We start from the raw sequence: 21,536 nt of genomic DNA, 5'->3' as shown, positions 1-21,536 counted from the left end.
TGAAAGGAACTTCTAATTACTTAACCTTTACTGCACGCTCCGGTTTACCCCAAACTCACTGCTTGGGGGTAAAATCCCAGCCCTTACAACGTCAGTAAGAGTTCTGCCAGACTTGTCTGCACTTCCCCACTGAAGCACAGCAAGATGCAGCATTTTGTTCACATGCATCCATACACTGAGGAGCTTTATTCTAGTCCTTCCATGTAATTTCTGATTCATGTTAATTTGTTTCTGATTCTAGAAATATAACACTTTCAAAATTGGCTTCAAGGTCAATAGGGACATGATTTAGTGGTGGACTTGGCAGTATTAGGTTTACAGTTGGATTTGTTGACCTAAAAGGTCTTTTCCAACCTAAGCACTTCTACGATTCTATGTATTTTGGGGGTTAATGCCCCACTGACTGTAGACTACTAATTTTATTATTTTTTTAATTTATTTTATTCAATCACATACCATAGTGCCTTCCCAGGAACCTTGGAGGCTGGTTATTTAGTTGTTCAAAGTTGAAGTAGGATGGTGCTTTTTGACATTACAGTAGCATTGCCTGGGATAGGGCCCCAGGCTTTGACCTTCTTGGAAAGTGACTTGCAAAGCAAACAGCAAGCATCCAGCTCTGCAGAAAGGGGTGTTATTCTCCCACCAACCAGCCACCCCACCTGTGCAATGTCATTTTTTGCATCAGTTTGAATTGCAAACCACCCTTACTCATGGTTTGCATATACAGTTTCCATACAGTTTGCTCCCAAGAGCAAGTTGGTGGTTGCTCCACAGACCAGAGGTGTCTTGCCCTGCTCCCTCAGTCCTGTTGCCAAGTGTTGCTGCAATGTCCTCCTGTGAAATGCAAAGGGTGCAGTTGGTTAACTGTGATGGGAATGCCCCATGCTCAGTCTCTACACTGTCTGCTCTTCTATGTATTATTCATGGAGTTTTCTAAAAGCTGGTGGTGTTCCAAAGTGAAAGGAGGGATTTTGGCAAACAATTCCTTCTCCTGTAAAAAGCACACTAATCTTTGCAAATATTGAAACGAATGGAGGAGGTGTTTTTTGAGGTATTCAACATATTCTTGCCAAGAGTATTGTCTAGTATTCAGTGCAACTGCTCAGAAATGTAAGCTCATCAGTGTTTTTGAAATGATGTGTCTAGCCTTCCAAGGCATCCAGTGCACGGCGCCTGTGCCAAAGGAATGGTGGCACACAGAGAAAGTAGAGGGGAAAATGTTCTTTTGGATTAAGCATTCTGAACTGCTTTACTAGAGCCACAGTACCTGCTAAAAGAGCCTGTTGGATAACAGGTGTCACAGAAATGGGGGATATGTGCTTGTATGGGGTAATTAATTTGTCGTGGAAATAGCCTCTCTCTCAAGAAGTCCAAAATGTTATCAATGCAAGAAACTCACTGCTCATGTGCTGTACTTAATTAGATGCCAGTATTTTGTTTATCAGATACTCCAGGAGGCTGGAATGGCTTAGGAGAGATTCTGCATCAGCACCATAGGGCTTTTGGGCCATGCCCATATCATGATTACTGAAGGGGAAGTTGTCTGTCATGACTGGGCATTTTGGGGGGGCTGGCAGTAATGAATGAAGGAAATTGCAGGCTCTGGGAAAGCATATTAAGGTATGAATCACTGAGTCTTCTTGCTTTCAACTAGCAGGCCTTCTTCTGTAAAATGAAACCCATTAATGTGGTTTTTGTCATTTTCTGTGACTCAAAGGCTAGACCTTCCATGAACTCTGTCTAATAGGGGATTGTTTCTGTTATAAGCCAAACCCAGTTTTGCATGACTTAGCACTCCTTTGCATGTCCAGAGTCCATGTGTATACCATTGCATATCCTTTCCCCTTTGAGTATGTGTTGGCCATCTCAAGTACTTGCTGGTAGCTGTAAGAGGCATGTCACAGGCTGGGTACTATCACATCCACATGTCTCTGATCTTCCTCTATGTCAAGCACTGCATCACAGTTCATCATACCTTTTTCTTCCATCAAATTCTTTGTGACCTCTCAACTTCTTGCTTGTATCAAAATATTGAGGGCTATATATGTGTAAATTTATTTGCATGCCTTATAGAAGGAAGATGATACTGGCACTTACTAATTTTATTTTCTGTATCTGGATGCCTTCTGTGAAAGAGTGCAACAAGAAACCTTTGCCCTCCACATCACTAGTTGCAGGGCAGCATAGCTTAGATCAGGGTAATCTTGAACTGACGGCTAATCGGCCTGAAATAAATGCGTAGTGTCAGCCTTAACATCTCTCTGCCAAGAAAATCACAACTCCACTGGAACTTTTATGGTCATTGTGACAGTGGAATAGCACAGCTGAGCACAGTGTGCTGTTGTGAAGTTTCCCTGTTGTGAAGTCAATAAAATGCCCCTTTGTGACTAACAGAGAGAGCAGTGATGAAAATCACAGGTAGATGAAGGCATGAGATGCACATCAGTTCTTTCACTAGGGAAAGGGGGGAGAATACAGCTGGTACATCTGCTGCAGCTCACCATGCCATCAGCACACACTGTCCATCCTATGGATGCACACCCGTAAGCAACATCTGCTGATGCGTACCCAATGGCAGTACCACAAAGATCAGTTTAGGGAAGTTGGAGAGAGACCTTGGGATAAGATAGATCTACATCTTGTCTCCAGTTTTACAATTGCTTGTGGACTAGCTTACTTCATGGTAGCTGTGGTTTTAGATTTTGGTTGGTTTGTGTTTTGTTTTTTTATTTTTGTGATAGTGGTGTTGGGGATCTTGAAGTTTTGCAACTGATTTTGGAAGGAACAAGATTTTGTTTTCTCTGTATCCTAATAAAAATAAATGTAAAGCTGTAGCTAGTGATTTGGCAAATTAGTTTCTATGTTTAGTGGGATCTAATCTTTTGATTCTTCTTTGTTTTGTAATATATAGCCTAAGCAATGAAATCCATCCTGTGTTCCACTTGGTTGTGCACCACTTAACTGCCTGGTGCTAGCAGAATATATCCTAATTTAGTTGAATTGTTGTTACTTCTATGCCATTTTAAGCAGCAGTGATTGCCACTTATTATCATTAGGCTGAAGTGATTGCTTTTAGAAGGACCCTAATAAGGAGAACATTCCAATTAAGTAGAATGTGTTGTGCTAAGAAACTCCTTACAAGAAAAGATGTCAGAATTGTGTGTTGTAATAATTCTACTGTTTCATCTTCCTATAACGTGTATTGAAGGTACTCTCTTCTTTGGATGGTGATCATCCATTCTTGCTTTTGATGAAGTCAAATCCAACTCAGTTGGGATACTGCCCTGAAATCTATCACACGCCTTTGGAAAAAAAATTATATGCAGATACGCAGTTATGAAAATTTCCAATTACAAGAAGCCAGAGACAGAACTGTTCAGACAAATCCTCTGAACTTGGCCAGATGAAATAAAAGAAGTTGCCCTTGGGAGCTCAGAGGATTGTTCTTTGCACTTGTTCTGAAAGTGAAGGTCCTGCTGATGAGAATCCAGGATCTGCAGAGTTTGTATAAGTTCTATTTGTCATTTCATCAGGGATAGCTGCTGTTGATCATTTTGGACAGATTTTGGTAGGCTCTCAGTTATTTCATTTTTAAGCATTGTTCATTTGCTGGTCTATTGATTTTTTCTTTTTCTTTTTTTTTCTTTTTTTTTTTTTTTTTCTTCTTCCCAGAAGAGAAAGGATAATCTGTTGTGGTTAAACTGCACAACTAGAGGCCTTATGCTCTTTTCCTGGGTTTCTCTGACAGTAGTTTCTATTTCACCTTGAATTACTTAGCAAGCTCTCTAATACATCACTTTCACGTCATCAGTAAATTGGACATGAATATTACTGTACTTGCTTAACACCAGTGTCTCAAGGCTAAGTGTAATGCTGGTAATGCTTAGTAATGTCTTTGGGTAGCATCAGCTAAGGACAGAAAATGTAGCGTTGTCTCTTTAGTCTCTTGCATTTGATTCTTGTGCCTGTGCAACCCGTCCTCATTTGGGCTTCTCTGGCTACTCTTAAGATTTCCATTCTGGAAACTTTATATCACCACCCAGCTTTCCCAAGCACTTTCCATTTCTCCCCATGCAAAGCCACTCCCTGTTATTTAACTGGCCTGGAATGTGTGGAGAGAAGACACTTCACACTCCTTGCCTTGAATGCGTTCCAGTGAACTTCTGTTCACTGAAAGCTGGCTGATAGGATTACTTGCTTAGCAGGAAAGACTATGGATGTTGTTTACCTGGACTTTCGTAAAGCATTTGACACTGTCTCCCACTACATCCTCCTGGAGAATGGCTACCTACACCTTGGATATGTGGATGCTTCACTGGGTGAAAAACTGGCTGGATAGCTGCACGCCAAGAGTGGTAAAACGGATGGAGATAAATCTGTGGGAGGCCGGACACTAGTGGTGTTTCCCAGGGCTTGTTACTGGGGCCAGTTCTGTTTCATAGCTTTTATCAGTGATCTGGATGAAGTGATTGCACCCTCAGTAAGTTTGCAGATGACACTAAGCTAAGAGGAAATATTTATATGAGGGAGACCTCATCGTTTCCTACAACTACCTACCTGAAAGGAGGTGGTAATGAGGTAAGTGTTCTCTTCTCCCAGATAGGAGAAGAGAAACGGCCTCAAGCTGCACCAGGGGAGGTTTAGATTGCATAATAGAAGAAGCTTTTTCACAAAAAGGATTCTCAAACACTGACATAGGCTCCCAAGGGAGGCAGTTGAACCACCATTCCTGGAGGTGTTTAGAAGACTCTTATATGCGTTGCCGAGGGACAAGGTTTAGCACCAGACGTGGTAGAATTAGATCATGATTGGACTTGATGATCTTAAAGGTCTCTTCTAACTGAAATTATTCTATGGTTAACTTCAAGGTTTTTCTCATGACCTCATTTCTGTAAGGAGAAACTGAGGTGTTTTCCATCTGCCTTGACTGACAGGTTGCTTCAAACAACAGAGCATGTAGTGTTTCTTTCCAAGTTTGAACTTCTACTTGGTGGCTTGTGTCACTTCGTGTTCACCAGCTCCTCTGCATTGGTGTCATGATGCTGAGCTAATGGTGCTGTTATTCCCACACTGTGCTTCAAGGTCTGCTTTGCACCTGGACAGTGAGTCGTTTTTACATATTCACAGTTGCCTTAACTGCAAAATGTGTGGTGAAGAGAGTTCTTGTTGGTGTACCAACCACGTGGGGATTGCACCTAATGAAGTGTTTTGCTATTGCAAATGCACCTTTCAGTGCTTTTTTCATTTTATTTCTTCCCTGTAGGCCTTCGTGTTTTAGATCTCAAGAATGCTCTCTGGTGCTGGGAAATATTTTGGTACATGAACTTGTGGAAGGAAGGGAAATATTTTGTTTTTATTGGATGTTTTGTGAGCTCTTGAACTTCGCTGGGGACCAGACTCCAAAAGAACTTCTATTCACATGTTCCTGTGTTTAAAAAAAATTAAAAAATCAAACATTATGACAATTGAGTGGATTTTCTACTCTTAAGCATAGTCCTTCTAGGGAAGATCATCATTTACTTGAGTAATGTAACATGCAACAGTATGTCTTGGGACCTGTTGAGGGTTAACTTCCATTTTCAGGCTCATATTTTTACAGCAATTTGCCTGATTTCAGTCCTGCACAGTTAATTTCTATAGTAGGATCCAGCTAATACTTGCAGTGGGAGTATAAGCTGTTTTCCAGAAATGCACATTTGCTTAAGATGCAATAGATAAAGAAGGAGGTCAAAGAGGCTTTGAATTATTTTATTTCGAAAGTAGGAGCATTTAATTACAGAGAAATAAGAGAGCAGCAAAGCCTTTGTGAGTCTGTCCAGACTCTACATTAACATATATAAAGCAATCTGGCATGGTTTACAAAGGAATGAATGGTGAAATGTGGAAAAAAACCCTTTGTAGTCTTTACAGTACTTAAATGTTTTTAGTCAAAACACATTTGTGTTGGGTTTCTGTTAGATGCCTCAGCATGGATCGTTGTCCAGTGGGCATTTTTATTAATTTAATGTAATTGGAAATTTGTTTTGGTTTGGACCATGGGATTTTAATACTAAGGGAGAGGGAGGAGGGAAAAAGTTTGAAACATGGATGGCATTAGGTTTTGCAAACCCATGAATGTAGACAGTGCAGGCTTCCCCTTGCTTGCCATGGACTCTGTCACTGTCTATATGGATATATAAAAAATTGGATTCCAGGATAAGTGGGGTATTATTTGGTCTTGGTAAATTTGCTGTATGCTCAAGGAATACCTTGATTAAATGTCTTCAAACTCCTTGTACTACAGATAAAAGCTTCAAATATAGGAGAGGTATGGTAGTGAAGCATGTTTACGACAGATGAGAAGGTGGTTAGAGTAGTAACTTTAGATTTGCAGAACTGGAACCACAAATTCAAGTTCTGTCTCTTTTTACTGTCTTTCTCCTGAGATGGACCTTAGAACTTGCTGCTTCAGGTGGCAAAGCTAGTTTGGAACCAAATTGTGGAATATTTGAGGATTCAACACAGATTTGCCCCAAACAAACAGACAGGCAGATGTGTTGCTTTCCATGTTGGGTAGTCACTCATGGTGGTATATAAATATTGCTTATCTTTTGATGCTTTGCCCTTTGCACAGTGCAGATAGCTGTGCAGTGCCAAGAGCAGTACATGGTCCATGGAAAGCCATCAGCCTTCTATGCCTGAGAGAAAGTGAAGAAGTGAAATCTGACTCGCCATCCAGGAGTGTGGGCACTGTGAATGCCAGCACTTCAAGAATTGAGTGTTTTGCAACAGCTGGTGTATAAATAGGTGCAGATACCTGTCTGAAGAGAGGAGGAGTGGCGGGACCTTTTATTTTTTTGATGATTCCACTGTATTTAGGTGAGATTTGGGCTACAAACTGTGTATTTCTCCTGCTCTGAAAGCTGAAGAGGTCACACAACCACTACTGCATCTGGTGTTGGGGTTGCTCTGAGCTATCAGGTCCTTCAGGCTGTTTGCTAGGGAGGCACTGCGGAGCAGAGAGAAGTTCTGCTGGGGCTGCTGCTGTGTACTGAGTTTGGGATGTTTCTGTGATGCATGCACATTTTTCTTCATGCAACATGGACAGCACAGGCAGCTCTGTGGCAAGCTCTGAAGTGAGTGTGCAGGAATGTGTGTATATTTGTGCCAAAATCTGCCTTGCCTTGGACAGTGGTGCATCAACCAAGCCCAAGAGGTGGAAACATGCACAGTCAAAACCAGAACAGGGTTAACAGTTTTACCCCTGGCTTTGGATGAGTTTGCATCAAGGTTTAAAATAACTTGTGTCTTGTATAAATTTGGGCATCTCCAGTCTTCATTTTGTGCAATACTTCTTTAGTTTGGCATTTTACAGTCCTTGGGGATTGAACTCTGGCTTGTGTTTCAGCTGAGCCCAGAGGGCAGAAAAAATGTGAAGTGTGTTCATTGTATATTGTATTTTAGCTATGATGCTTTTTCTCTAGAGATTTGGGAGCAGGAGCTTTTGGGACTTGTAATTGTGTGGTGGTGTGTTGTTGTTTTGGTTTGGTTTTTAATCTTTTTATCCTACTGATTTTAAAATACGTTCTCTGCATTTCTCTTCAGTCTTTCACCTACAAACTGCTGAGTATGCTGAGGTCAAGGGCAAAATGAATAAAGTAGTTTTGGGTATGGCCCATTCTGGAGGTGTCTTCTTGTAGACAAGTCCTAGACAGATCCCTGTCCCAAGGAGGGTACAGATGAGGAGAAGCATTGAAAGAGGTGACAAAATCCAAATACACTTCAGTGCTTTGGTTGTTTCTGTGCTCCAGTGGTTCACAGCAGCATAGATGCAATGTATGGCTGTTGTACATTGCTGTGTGGCACAGAGCAGCCAGGGGCATATCAAGTCAGTCTGGCCCCATATTCATCAGACAATGACTGACTGCTCAGTTTCCACTCTAGTGAACTGGAGGGAAGAAGAGGGAAAAAATAATGGGCAAAGAAACACACAGGGTTGGGTATACTGCAGAAAGAAAGGACACTGAATGTGCTGGCAGAGAGAAAAGACAGCCTCTTCTGTTTTTCTGAAGATACTGCACAGAAATATTTGGTGTGAAATGATAATTAGTATCAGCAGCAACAGGCAGAAAAGCAAGGGGGGGAAAAAAAAATCTGGTTTTCAGGTCTTTGGAAACTTGAGACCCTCACCAAGTACAACACAGGATGGCTGAAGCTACAGATGAAAAAGCAAGTGGATAATACCAAACAGCAGAGAATTAAAATAAGGAAGTTGAACTGTAGCCACATCAGTGAAAGCAGGTGGTAGCTCTGTAAATGTTTCTCTTTCTATAAAAAGATATTCATAATGACAAAGGTTTTGCCTTTTTCCTCCTCCCTTGATTTGGCATGCTCTCATCTTGCTGGGCAGCAATTGCTTGCCATAGTCTTCTATCAGTCAGTTTGTGCTTTACCAATGTAAATAACTCTGATAAAAAGAGAGAGGATTTTTCTTCTGAAAAGCATTTTATTAACTCTTTTAAAAATAATTTTTGGGGATAACTGTTGAAGCTAGAAATCTGGCAGAGTTGCATGGCCAAAACTTACAATTCGCTTTCTCCTCCCTACTGGCAAAAACCAGATATGGTTCAGCAAACAAATCTTCTGTCACGCCACTGGTCACCCACTGCAGTCCATTATAGTTTTGAAGCTGGCATGTAAGTATCAGATGTTTGGCTATTGCATGCCTTTACTAATCTCCAACCCAAGTAAAACCCTTTGGCATGGGATACGCTGTAATTTGCTATGGTTTTGAACAATGGCACATTTTGCATTTCATTTGCACTTTTCATTCTAAGAATACGCTCCCCTCGCTGAAGAACAGGGTAATTAATCATCAGGGCTGTTGGGAGGGATGAGGCCTGGCTGTGGAAACAGAGTCATAGACAAAGTAGAGGGTAAAATGTCTATATCCCTCTGCTTTAATCACTTGGAGAAATACGTCCAGTACATATTATGATTTTAAGCAGTTTGACTCTTATTTGTAAAGATATCTTAAACCAGGGTTTTTTTTCCACACTTAAGGTGTGTTTTCACTCAAAAATATTTTTTTGTTGGATATTATTTTTTTCAAGATCCCATAAAGCTGTGTATGCTCTATTTCTTGTTTTTAGCAATCTCTTTGAGTGTTAGATCAATTACACATCTGTTTTCTGCAGGGAAGACTCTTCCAATTTTGCTTTAATTTCTATCCATTAAAATTATAAAGAATAATCTAAATAAATTAGAAAGATTTCCAAGAGAGAATACTTACTGAAATATGCCAGCAAGCCTGCACTTTAAATGCAGGTGTTGTGCTTCTGAAGCTCTGTACATCCCCAGAATATGAATGTTGATCAGTGCACCAAGTGTTTATACGAGTCAGCCACTGAGGGATGGCAGGAGAATTTGGAGAGTTTGTTTGATTAGCTCTTGTCATTTTTTATCCTTTACCTCTGCTTTTCATTCTTTCCTCCCTGTTGCTGTGTCAGATGTCCTGGTCTTTCTCTCCAGGGTATTTCTTGTGACTCTTGTTCCTCTCTCATGAACTTCGACACGTGCATATGGCTTCACTGTGGTTGTTAGAACCCCAGGACCTGAGCCAGGGCTGAGAGTAAGGCTGCTCCTGCCTCTCTAGCATTCAAACAGGCTTTTATGGGGTTTGTTCTGGTGTCATTACTGCATGTGAAGTGTGATCCTGGTTTAGGTTGCTGTCTTCTTGCTATGGTGCACAAGACCGTTGATCCTGCTTTTCCCAGTGTATATCCATTCCTTTTTTTTTTTTTTTCTTTTGGTGTGTGCTCACTGAACCTGTGTCATCTTTCTCCTCCCAGGATGGATGTTTTTAGGTTTGTACAGCTTTTGGACTAATCTGTTTGCAGGAAGGAGATAGATGTGAGGAGGGAATCCAAAGCAGTTTGGTGGAGCTTCCGAGATGGCTGAAAAACATCCTCTCTCAGACATGTTACCTGATCTTATAATGCTCCAATGCAGTGACATTTGTGGGCTGTTTCATGACCAAAATAAGCATGAATTAAGGTGGCTATTCTGCCAGGCATCTCCAATGTTACACCTCTTGGTAGAATTACTGATCAGTAGAGTTAGATGTTTTATATTTACTGAGCTGGGAAACTATGTAAGTTCTTCCTCTGAAGGATAAACATTAAACGTGTACCTTTTCCTTAGTATTTTGTAAAGTATGCTTGGCCCATAAGGGCTGAATTTTTCTCCAGGAACAAACAGTAAAAACTTATGGAAAAAAGTACATTTTCTGCTCTGGCTTATTTCCAAAGGCAATTGTTGCCTGTCACACAACTGGAGATAAGATGAAATTCAGTCATCATGAAGAGATATAATTGCTCTGCTTGCAGAGGGTCCCCACCTGTGTAACTTTCATCAGAATTGGGAAGGTGGTGCTGTGGGATGGGAGAAGAGCTTGCTTTCCAAGCTAGACTTCCATGCATCTTATTAATAGCCTCAGGATGATAATGCAGCATTTGCTCTTGTAAATAAATTCTGGGGATTTTTTTTGTCTGACAGTGATTTTGATTAATAAGTATGTGCCCTCTATCTGTGCCAGGGGGTTACATGTCATGGCAGAAAGTGACTTTTGTGCCTGAATGAATGTGTGTTTAAATTATGCAGCTTTACTTATGTTGTGTCCCATAAAACTTCACTGCTGTAAGGGCTTCTACATGATGAGCTTTTGAAGCCCAAGCAGTTCAAATGTTGAGAGCTGTATTCACAAAAGCAGCTCAATAAGACTGTCAATGTTTCTGTGAGCATCTTGGCACTGTCTGTGATTTTGACAGTTGTTGTTGGAATTCCTGTTACAGGAATTCTATGTCTCATGTATAACTTAAAGCCAGTCTTTTAGAATTCTGTTTCTGAGATACCATTTCTAATAAATTTGTATGGGTTTGGAGTAGTTCCTAGGAGGCATCTTTGGAACCCTCTTGACCTCATCCTTGGGCAGTTCTCTAGATTTTTCCCTAAGAATTATCTCTAGGTGGCATCCTCTGGGACTTGAGGCTCTTCAGAAGAGCTAATGAGGGCCACTTCTGAGAGCCTGAGTCAGCTGTGACATTGAGTTGCAGATATTGTCTCTGAGCTCTGTACGTACAGGCTTCGCATTGGAATGTCCATGAAACAATGTGGTGGTGGCAGTAAAGTCCTCTCTACTGGCTGAAATTATATTGGACTTCTCCTTTCTTTTTATCCACTCTAGGTGTTCTCTGCCTGCCAGACAGCTTGAACCTTCACAAAGAACAGCAAAGGTCAAACAAGCCTGGGGAAGTGCAGATGTTCAGCCAGTCAGAGCTGAGGACCATCGAGCAGTCTTTACTTGCTACGCGCGTGGGGAGCATTGCTGAACTCAGTAAGTACAAGGCTGTTGACAATGTTTTGGTTTCTTTCCTCAGAGTAATGCAAAGCTGCTTGCACTGCCTGGTGGTGCAAAGGGAAGATGAGAGGGCATGTGAAGTTTTGAAGCAAACACTGAGTCAGATCTAGCCATGCTTATGTTGGAAAGCTGAAACCATAGGAATGAGGTCTCATGCAGTCTCATAGCAAGACCTATGAATTATTTGCATACACTGCTCTCAGCCCTAAATGTGAAAGGTGCTTTATTTCGTTTTCCCTATGTTGCATTTGAGAGCATCTCACAATCTGGCCAGGCTTGCAAATGTCTGTGGTATTGGTGTCCTGTCTCATTTCATTGGGATGCTTCTTTTGAGGTGGGCAGGCAAAAAACTGAAGGTTGCAGTAAATGAAATACTGTCAAATTTACAGCAGAGCTAGTTCAACCACTGTTACAGATGGTCCTTCACCCTGCCTTTTCTTGTCCAGTTGCAGCAGAAGGAAGAATTATAACTCAGACCTGCATATGAGGAGTTTGTGTCTGGAAGATAAATTATTTACAATTGATCAAAACACTTTTTGATAAATGTGTGGATCTGTGGTATCTATCAGAATCTGAAAGCTTTGGTTTCAGCACAAATAAACTGTAGGATGCAGATGCCATGTGAATCTTCATGTCATGTAAAGTTACCAAAACTGGCTTTTTTTTTTAAAAAAAAAAAAAAAAAGGCTTCCAATCACGCATTTAGGGTAGTGTTTGGGATATGAAGCTATGAGTGGGAAAATGGAAACAGTCAGACAAAAAAAGTTGTTGATTTTTTTTTTCCTAATTTTGTTTTTCCTGGGGTCTGTCAGAAATAGTTTTTTTTCTTTTTTCCTGAGATCTGTTATGAAATCTTGGGGAGAAATTGCAAAGAATCAAATCTGTGAAGATCTAGGCTGCCTAGGTTACTGTTACTAATCATAAAGAACATCTACAGGTATCTCATGTTCATTTTTGTGGCATTTTCTGTAGCAAAAGGAGTCTCCTGTAGCTCCATCGTATCACCTGGGCTCAGTTTACCTGCTCTTCATGAGCCCTGTGGATGCACCCATGGATATTTGTCTACAAGCCAGAGTATGAATTTCTGTTTTCAGACTGCTAATTTTTTACCATTCTGGTGAAATGTCAACAAGCCAAGAGCACTTACATGCCTTAGCGTGAAGTGTTGCTCTGTCTCTGGAATCAGGTGTTTGGTGTTATTCAAATTAAGTAATTTATGCTTATTTATTTCATGCACATGAAACACAACAACAGTACTGTCTGTATGCCAGTTAAATTATGCATGATACAGCTCCCTTTCTTAAAGTACATATGGTTGTGTTGTAATAAATAAGTAATCTGTGGATATACCAGGACTGGATTTTTTTTTTTTTTCATTCTGAAGTTTTTTGCACCTCCATGCACAACCCAAAAAAGACAGAGTCCTTAATTACACCCCTCCATCCCTTTGTAAATTTAATTGCCAGAAATCTGTCATCTCTAAGTAGTCCTAGCTTAGATGCAAATGCTTGGTTGGTAGAGTTTGCTTTCTGTGTATCTGTTGACTGCAAAACATTCTTCAGGGTGGCCAAATTGAAGAAAAGAGCACATCAGTGGGAGTTTGAAGCAGCTGTCAGAGAGGTTGGCACTTCCAGCACACTGGTAGCTCTCCAGAAAGGCCCCTGGACAACTGTCAAGCGTACCTCCCTAGCTGCTGCAAGCAGATGCATGTTGGGGGAGGAAGAGGTAGGAGGATTGGTAGCTGGCAATGCTTGCAAGGCTTGGTGCTAAGTAGAAATCTTTGCTTTGGTGCAGAGTTCAAAACTGAGCTGTGACACTTGGAGGGAGGTGCAGCATGCTGTTGGGCAAAAGCCTGTGAAGTTTTGGGAAAATCATGAAGTGGAAGGAAAATGGAGAGATGGGGAGTGCAAGGGAGTTTGCACTTTTTTCAGTGCCTGTATCTCTGACATTGGAGAGGTCTGTGACCCAGAGATTAGAATAAAGCCTCTGATACAGAGTGGGGCTGGGAGACCAGAGTGTGGGGCAGAAACACTGAGCAGGGAGAAGCCAGTGGGGAACACCTGGGGATCCAGAGGTAGGGAGGGAGTAGGTAAAGGAGGATTTATTATTGCCCTGATGGTGTGAGGGGAATCAAGAGCATTAGAAGTGGTGGTGTAGAGAGGAAAGAGGATATGGCAAGCTCTGGCTTGGGGAAAGTGGGACTTGAGGGAAGGGTTAGGTACACAAAAGGCATATAGTCCTGCTCTTGTAGGGAATAAAGATGTTAGGGGAGACTCTCTGGACAAGGGGGAGTTAAGAGGATAGTACTTAAAAAAAAGGAGGAAGAGGAGACAGCAATCAGGAGTGAGTGGCCTGCGGGACCAACAGTGAGCAGTCCTCAGGCATGTGTTCACAATGTCCCACTGGCTTGCAATGTCCCTGGAGCCAGGACTTCGTTTCTGTTCTCTTCAAAAGAGCACAAAAAACAAGTGCAAAGAGTGGTCTTGCCATAAAGCATTTTAATTTTATCTCTGAGAGGAAAAAAAAAAAGAGGAGGAAAAAAGCAATTCTAATTGAATGAGATCTCATGTGCTTTATCGACATCAATAATTAAAGTATTGGAAGTAGGCAGAATAACTGGAATTAACAAGGAACGGTTTCCCCTGCTCTTGGTTCTGCCCAGAATTCTTGCATGCAGTGGCATGGCCAGCTGCCAAGCTGCTGGAGGATTTGAGACCCAGAAATCCAATCTGTCCCCTGGAAGACAACAGCTGGCAAACAGGGCCTGTTTACTGCCCAGCACCTGTAGATGAGTGCAAATCTTCTTAGTTTCTTCACAGTCTGTCCTAGGTGGAAACCACATTCACAAGGTGAAAAGCCTTGCATCTTGTGGTACCCTCATCTTGCCCTATGCTTGATGGCCCTCATTTGCCTGCTTCCTTTGGCTTTTCCTGTATGCTGCTGGCATATTAGAAAAGATTGTTTAGGTGAGCTGCATCTCCCTGAGGAATGCCAGAGGAGAGAGGAAATTGAGGAGAGGTAGGATGGTGGACATGATCATAGAGGAAGGGAAGCACTCTGAATGCTGCAGAGGAGGAGGTCAATCAATCAAGGCTGCCATTGAGGGGTCCTCTCGACTGGGCAGGTGCAACCAGACTCGCAGATGCTGCTCTGTTCCCTCCCAAACCCTGCTTGCCTGATGGTTCCTCTCTCATCTCCCAGGCTTAGCAGGCAGTGGGCACTGGTTGTCACTGAGGTGGCACTGCCCAGCCTGGCAGTGGCAGGGCAAGGTAGCACCACTAGCCCTGGGGCGCTCTGCTGAAAACCAGAAGGAGAGGTGATGTTGCTGACTTAGAAAAAAAATCAAGGGAGGATTTATCCTCCAGGACTCAGAAGAGGAATGTAAATAGAGGCCTAATTCTGCAGTGCAATTACAGGCTAATGCACAATTCCAAGGAAGAGGCTTGAAAAATTAATGTGAAACCTTATTCATTAAAATATAATGAACATGGTACAGAGTTAAGGTACAATAATAAATCTGGCCCATGTTATATTGGCATTTAGTATTCAGAAATTGTAATTGCCTGCTACTGTGTGTTTTAAAATAATGTAATTTCATTTTGAATGCTTATTGTATAGAGAACATTGGGAAGAACTGAAGCATGGCAAAAATAATAGGATTTTAAACAGTAGCCTGACAATATTTCACTGTTGAGTCTTAGAGAAAATATTTCACATGATTGTTTTTTAAATTTTTCCCCCAAACTGTTCCTAAAGTTTTCTGTTATTACCAGACCAGCTATAGAGGAGAAGGGAAATAGATCTGTGGTTTGTTTTTTTATTTTTTCAGAAAATTTTAGGAATTATTCTAGTTTTCTAGTTCTTGTGTTTTATTTCCTTCCCCTTCAGACAGGGAAAAACAAGCAGGCTGAATAGAAGAAGAGAGGAATACTATGGAGAGCATTGGCTGTTGAAAGATCCCATGATAATACTGCATTTTGACCTTTGAATATTTTCCCTAACTTCTTTATATGCATGTTTGCAATCCACAAATATTTATGTTTATCTGCTTAATACTCCAACACACCTATTCATCATCCATCTAAAAATACAGCTGCTGGCATGGGGACCAGGTGCAGAAGGAATGAGGCTTGCAACTGGAAGTTGCTTATATTTTGCTGAATTAAGGAGGATCCTCTTTTCTCTTGCACATGCATGTAGGTGGTGATGAGGAAAAGCAGAGCTTTAGGGTGTACTGGGTGCCAGTCATGGCACCATGAAATATTTCTTCCTCCCTACCTTGGTGAGAGGACCACAAGGTGATACTCTATGGCTGAACTGGGACAGCCACCCCATTCTGAGGTGTGTAGCATTGCAGAATGGTTGTGTCTCTCAAGCCAAAGACAGAGGGAGAGGGACATTGTCTTAGGATGACATCCAAACTCTGTCTTCACACATGCCTTCAGGCTAAAGCAGAAAACTCCTTGGGGCTTGCTTTGAGTCTAGAGATGTCAAATCTCACCACTGTGACCAGTGGTGTTAACTACTGCAAGAAATGACATAACGCTGCTGATCTCAGAGCTTTTTAGCCTTTAAATGGTGTTTAACTTAGAGCAGCTCCCACTTGTGATGTTCAGGCCACTGCTTCTGCCATGCCACCGCTCAGGTCTCAGCAAGGTTTTCCTTTTTCACATTGTAAAAATACCATCCTTCCCCATCATCCTTCCTTTGCTTCTGCAGTGCTGAATGTATATCTTTCCAAAAGAACAACCTGCAAGTAGATGTGAGGAGGTATCATTGCACACTTTCAGGGATGAAAGGAAGAGTTACTGTTCAAGTGTAAGCAGGAATATGATTGCACATACCAATACTGTTTTTCATTTCTTCTCACAGTGCCAGCTGAGGAGATAATGAAAGTCAGCATCTCCTCCCTTGCCTTTTCATCTCGTCTCAATCCTTTGCAACCAACAGGAAGGAGCATAGCAGAAGTCATACAAATTCATTCATGTCCTATAGATAAGAGGTTAAACCTAGGTGCAGAAGGAAATGCCAGGGTAAAGGTGCTTGCTGAAAGGGTGGCATCTGAAGGAGGGTTGTTGTACGTGCTCTGCTTATTTGCTGCCAGAACAAAGCCCTATTTGTGAGATATTTTTCCCAGACTAAGCAGCACTGTAGAGAAAGTCCAAAGCTTACTCCCTGTGAATGGTTTGGTTCACACAGCACAGTGCTGAGCTAAGAAGAGGTACTAGCTGAAACCTGCAATACAGATAGCAGTGCTCCCTTCAGTGTAGGATTTGGCAGCCTGGGTGGGCAGGCTCCAGGTGTGGTGATAACTTTTCCTATATTTTAATGGCCCCCCACTGGATTATTGTACAAGATCTCTACATCCTTTGCTCTCCCACCACTTTTTAAACCTCTTGGTTTGCAGCTCCTCCTTGCTGCAATCCACACGTCATCCACTCCATGTGTAAAAAAAGCTACAAAGAGAAGTTGTTGAGGTGTCCCTTCTCCCTATAGAGAAGACAAGACAGATTAATGCAGTGCCTAAATGTTATGTAGTTTTTTGCTTCCATTAACTACTAGCTGATTGCAACTGCTCCATTGCCCTTGCAGCCTCCTCTGAGTGATGGACCTGGGCCTCCATTGGTTGTCTGTGTGCGAGAAGGGTTGTGGGTTGTTTAATAGCCCATAGACCCCTGACTTTTCTTCACTTTCTCCTGAGATACCCACTATCATAAACCATAAAGCAATACATTTATTTATCAGTGGAAATGAGGGTAATTCAAAAATACCAGTCCACACCCTGCTAAGGCTTTACCTTCCCTTTCACTGCCCTGCTGACCACGGGATGGGTTTCTGTCTTGAGTTACAGGGGGTGGAACAGAGGCAACTATCACTTGTCTGGGTCTTTGTTTGCTGTCAGCACTCCTCTGGGGGCTGCTTGACTACCCCAACACTGGTGAGACTTTTGCTTTCTTGGAGGCCCGAGCTGGAGTCTGTCTTCATGCAAGTGGTTTTGTTCCACCAGGGCTTCTACCGTGTGCATTTAAGCCTGCTCAGGTTTAATGGTTAGAGGCAAAAGATACCACCTTGGTGGGTGGGAGATGCTGGAACTTCAACCCTACACTGCCCTTCCCTAGTACACCAGTGTATTGGCTAAAAACTCCTCCACATACTTCACCCTTGTCTTGCAAACTGCCGTTCACCCCTGAACTCTGGTGCATCACAGTGTGTTTGGGTTAAAACAGCAATTTCCTCTCCTTTGGTTTCCAGTCCATGCTGTGCAGAGCATAGGCAATTGTTCAGGCCAGGGTGGGTGCTCTTCAGCTGGCCTACTCAGCCATAGGAGGCTCTTAAATTCAGTGTTTAAGGACATGGATCTACACAAGACCAAATTAAATCTTAGAACAGTTGTCCCTAGGACAGTGGCAGTCTGCAGATGGAAGGCTTCACACTAGGTCAGCAGATGAATAGCTCATCCAAGTCAAAGCTTGTTTTGTTTGGAGCTGGTGTGGATTAAGGGGAATCAAACACAAACATCATGCTTGCTGCACTGGATTGGAGATTTTGAAGGCAATAATGTTATATGTATACATATAATGTTGTATGCATGTAAAGGTATGTAAACTTCAGAAGGTTGAGATATTATCATGGCTTTTTTATGGGATATATCCAATGTCTAATTTCTCAGTCTTCAAAGGCTTTGCAAACACTAAATTGCACACAAACACTTGCTCTATAATATAAATAGAAGCTTCTTACGATGGTGTGATGAATGGAGATAAAAGGCTAAATGATCTGTGGCAGGCCACAGGGAAGCCACCATCAGGAAATGGGCTGCTTGTATTTCAGTCCTGTCCTTTGGTGCTGAATTCAGAGTGTGGAACCTCAGCTCCTTTGTTGGCTCTACTGTGGAAGAGCTGAATGGCTGTTAGGAGAAGAAAAGGTTGCATAGGGTAGCAAATTCACAGAGGGGCATTACAAGGGCAAGCAGAGATGGCAGAGATGGGGAGGTTTCTGCAATGTGAGTTTGACAGTGAATCTTCTGCATGTGGGGTGCTCTACTGACTGTGGGTTAGGGCACCCCAAGTGTACCTACAGCCTGAGGCAGCTGGCTCTTGAACCTGGAATGCACTGTGTGCCAAGAATAGCATAGCTGTGTGTTTGAAGATACTTTGTGCTAAGAGCATGTGCACAGTGAAATACCTATTAAACACTTTATAATGTGCACCCACCCTGGCTCTCTGCACATGCCTTTCCTGGTATAGATGGGTTGTCTTAATGATAGAAAGACCTCCAATAAATCATCTGAGGAAAGGTTTCACTTGAACAGCTTTTCCTCAGCTGACTTGTGAAATGTAGAGATTGATGCAATGCCAGAGGCAGAGGAAACATGAAGGAACTGCACAACTGAAAGGAAGGGATGGCTCGGGCAGCTGAGTTAGTGGATGGCTGGAAGCAGTCTGCTCTCCTACAGGAGACACAGTTCCACTACTTGTATTCATGCACATGTGAGCTGTAGCAATGCATCATTTTTGTGCAGAAACCAGAAAGAGCAGGGAGGTAGAAAGGGAAGGATGCAGGATGATCATGGCTATCAGATATCAAGTCTGATTGAATAGGCCATGATTTATTATCGGGGTTATCGTGTTTTCAATACAGTCTCTCTGGAGCTTGTTGTGAGCACAACCATAGATCCAAGGCTTTTATACTGAGGTGTAAAATTAATCCAGGTCAAGAAAGTGGATTTTGCATGTGGCAAACAAGGGGGCAAACTACTGTCCATGACATGATGCTGGCATCTAGAGTACAGCTTCCTGATCATGCTCTGGACAGAGCACAGGAGGACATAGAGGGCTCTGAGGGACAGGCACAACTCCAGTCTATGTCTCTGGCCCCCTTTTTGCAGGAGAAACTGTTCACCCAGGTAGCACAGCAAAGCAGTAATATTGTTGCTGTCAACGTATCCCACTGCAGGTCATGATTCCTGTGAGCAGGCTACACACATTGAAGTCATGTACAGCTGAAGGATGATCAGACCAGTGTCATCAAACTGATGGGTACTGCCTGCAGGATGCTGTCATGCTAGAAATGTTGCTTGCTGCTGCTTTGCATGGTGCCCTAATGGGACATCATGAGGGAAGAAGGGCGGCTGTGGAAACAGAGATCCTCCTCTCTCCCATGGGCTTTGAAGGAAAGTCATAGGCTTGTTTCCAGTGTGTAAAAGTAGCATTGTTAAAGTTGTGCTTGCAGGTTTAGGATGTGTTTTTGGAAGAAGAACATCTCAGAATAGGTGTTGCAGGGAGTGTCCATGTAAGGCCCAGTCCAGCATTATTTCACCTCAGGGTTATGGTTGTGCAGACATACACCTAGCTGAATGTTTTAGGCTATGGAGGCTTATCCCTCTGAAAGCAGTGAGCTTCTCCTAGGCAGACAGGATTGCAAGATCAAGTCAATCATAACAGACCATAAAATCATGCAGGAAGCTTCTCAGAAGTGGGCGTTGGGCATCTACAGTTTCCTCTTATTTCATCTTCTTTTTGCTTTTCCTCCATCCCCCCTCTTTTGTTACAACATTGGAAATAGATGTTTTGGGGTTTTTTACATGTTGGGCTCTAGAAGAGTAAAAGCAGTGTTGCTAGCTTTTACTGAAGCCAAACAGTTTAAAAAAAAAGGCTTCATTGGTCACTGTGGAGAGGGTGTGAGGATTCACTGCTGTGCTGTATGTTTTATACCACCCCCACATAGACTGGAGCAGCTTAACTTTCCCTGTCACATCACATCTTTGGCTTGAAGTCAGTGAGGCTGTTCCTTAAATATTCAGTATTGCCTTAAACCAGACCCGTGTCACAACACACACATTACATAATATTTTCAATCTTTAAATCAAATGTATGTGGACCTTGTGTTCATAAACTGTGCTGAACTGACAGCGGCAGTAATGGGTGAGTCTTGCTTTAGTTATGGAAAGGATGAAATACTGGCAGCTACCCTGACAGCTCTCTGTGTGGAGCAGTGTGGTGATGGTTTCACAGGTCCTTTGTTAGCCAGCATGCAAGACGCAGCATTTCTCTGGGCTGACAGGGTCCAGCATGGAGCCACGTTGCCAGAGCTCTCCCGTCCTGATACAGGGCTGCAAGATAGTGCCAACCTGGGGCTTGCCATCACCTTTGCCCTCTGGAAACATGTCCTCCAGTTCTGACTTCCCAGGTTTGGCAACAAAAATGTCCTGAAATATCCCCCAACCTTGCTGGTTTGGGGGAGGTTTTTTTGTCTACCCTACACCACATGATGTCTTCCTCTACCTGACTGCCAGCAGAGCAGTTTGTGCATAGACTGTCTTGACTTATGTTGCCTAAATTGTAGAAGTGTTTATTTGTTTTTAATGAAAACCAAAATAAAATTGTCAGTCTTTTGTCAGGCAGAGCAGCTCCTTGGTCTGTTCCTCATATTTGCAGGCAATTGTATCGGTGCAGCTCCTTGGTCTGTTCCTCATGTTTGCAGGCAGTTGTATCGGTGCAAGAATGATGGCAAGGCAGAGATCCCTGCTGAGCCCCTTGTGTCATGATGCCACAGCCCCAGGATCTGTGTCCATGGAGTTACAAGATCAACTCAGCTGCTGATATTTTTATATTTCATGGGGTTGGTTGGTTTGTTTTTAAAATGATGTGCTCAGGAACTGATGTATCTGAGAGATATTTTCAGGGCCAAAAATTATGCAGAAAGCAGCAGTAGTGTGAGTAGGTGACCTCCCCTTGTAGAGTGTTGCCACAGCTGAACATGGCTCTGAAGAGCAACACACTCTGTGTGGTTGATGCCGAAGGGGGTTTCCCCTCTTTATTATAGGCCACAAATTTAAGGTTGCCCTCACTGTTCAGATATACTATGGCTTCTATAGCTGGCAAGGAGACCAAATAGGTTGGGTTTCTCAAATGAGACTCGAGTTAGCTGACTGCTGGAAACCAGACCAGTGAGTGTCATTGTGAAGCTTGTTTCACGTCCACGGGCTTTGGAGTGCCCTAGCCAGGATCAGAGAGAATTTCAACTCTTGGTGTATTCTTTGGAAGACAACATAGAAGCCAAAGCACATTTGGAAGGAAGAATAGAAGCAGCAAAATGTGGTAGGGATTGAAACAACACACATGCATCTTGAACCAGA

At 42.5% G+C, this 21,536-nt stretch overlaps 1 protein-coding gene across 3 annotated transcripts in view; it reads left to right on the top strand.

Annotated features, from left to right (window-relative positions):
• The window catches only part of ABTB3 (ankyrin repeat and BTB domain containing 3), a 174,736-nt gene that overhangs the window by 89,431 nt on the left and 63,769 nt on the right, over window positions 1-21,536 (top strand). The window contains exons 5-6 of one of the 3 annotated variants that reach the window (XM_054386587.1): window positions 5,407-5,421; window positions 11,311-11,374. In XM_054386587.1, coding sequence (XP_054242562.1) covers window positions 5,407-5,421; window positions 11,311-11,374 — 79 coding nt within the window. Of the gene's footprint in view, window positions 1-5,406; window positions 5,422-11,224; window positions 11,375-21,536 lie in introns of all 3 variants that reach the window. The other 2 variants (XM_054386586.1, XM_054386585.1) reach the window with 2 other exon arrangements.

This window comes from Indicator indicator, chromosome 14 (assembly GCF_027791375.1).
Source record: "Indicator indicator isolate 239-I01 chromosome 14, UM_Iind_1.1, whole genome shotgun sequence".
In the NCBI taxonomy this organism is placed as follows: Eukaryota; Metazoa; Chordata; class Aves; order Piciformes; family Indicatoridae; genus Indicator; species Indicator indicator.
This window is presented reverse-complemented; position numbering and strand designations above follow the sequence as displayed.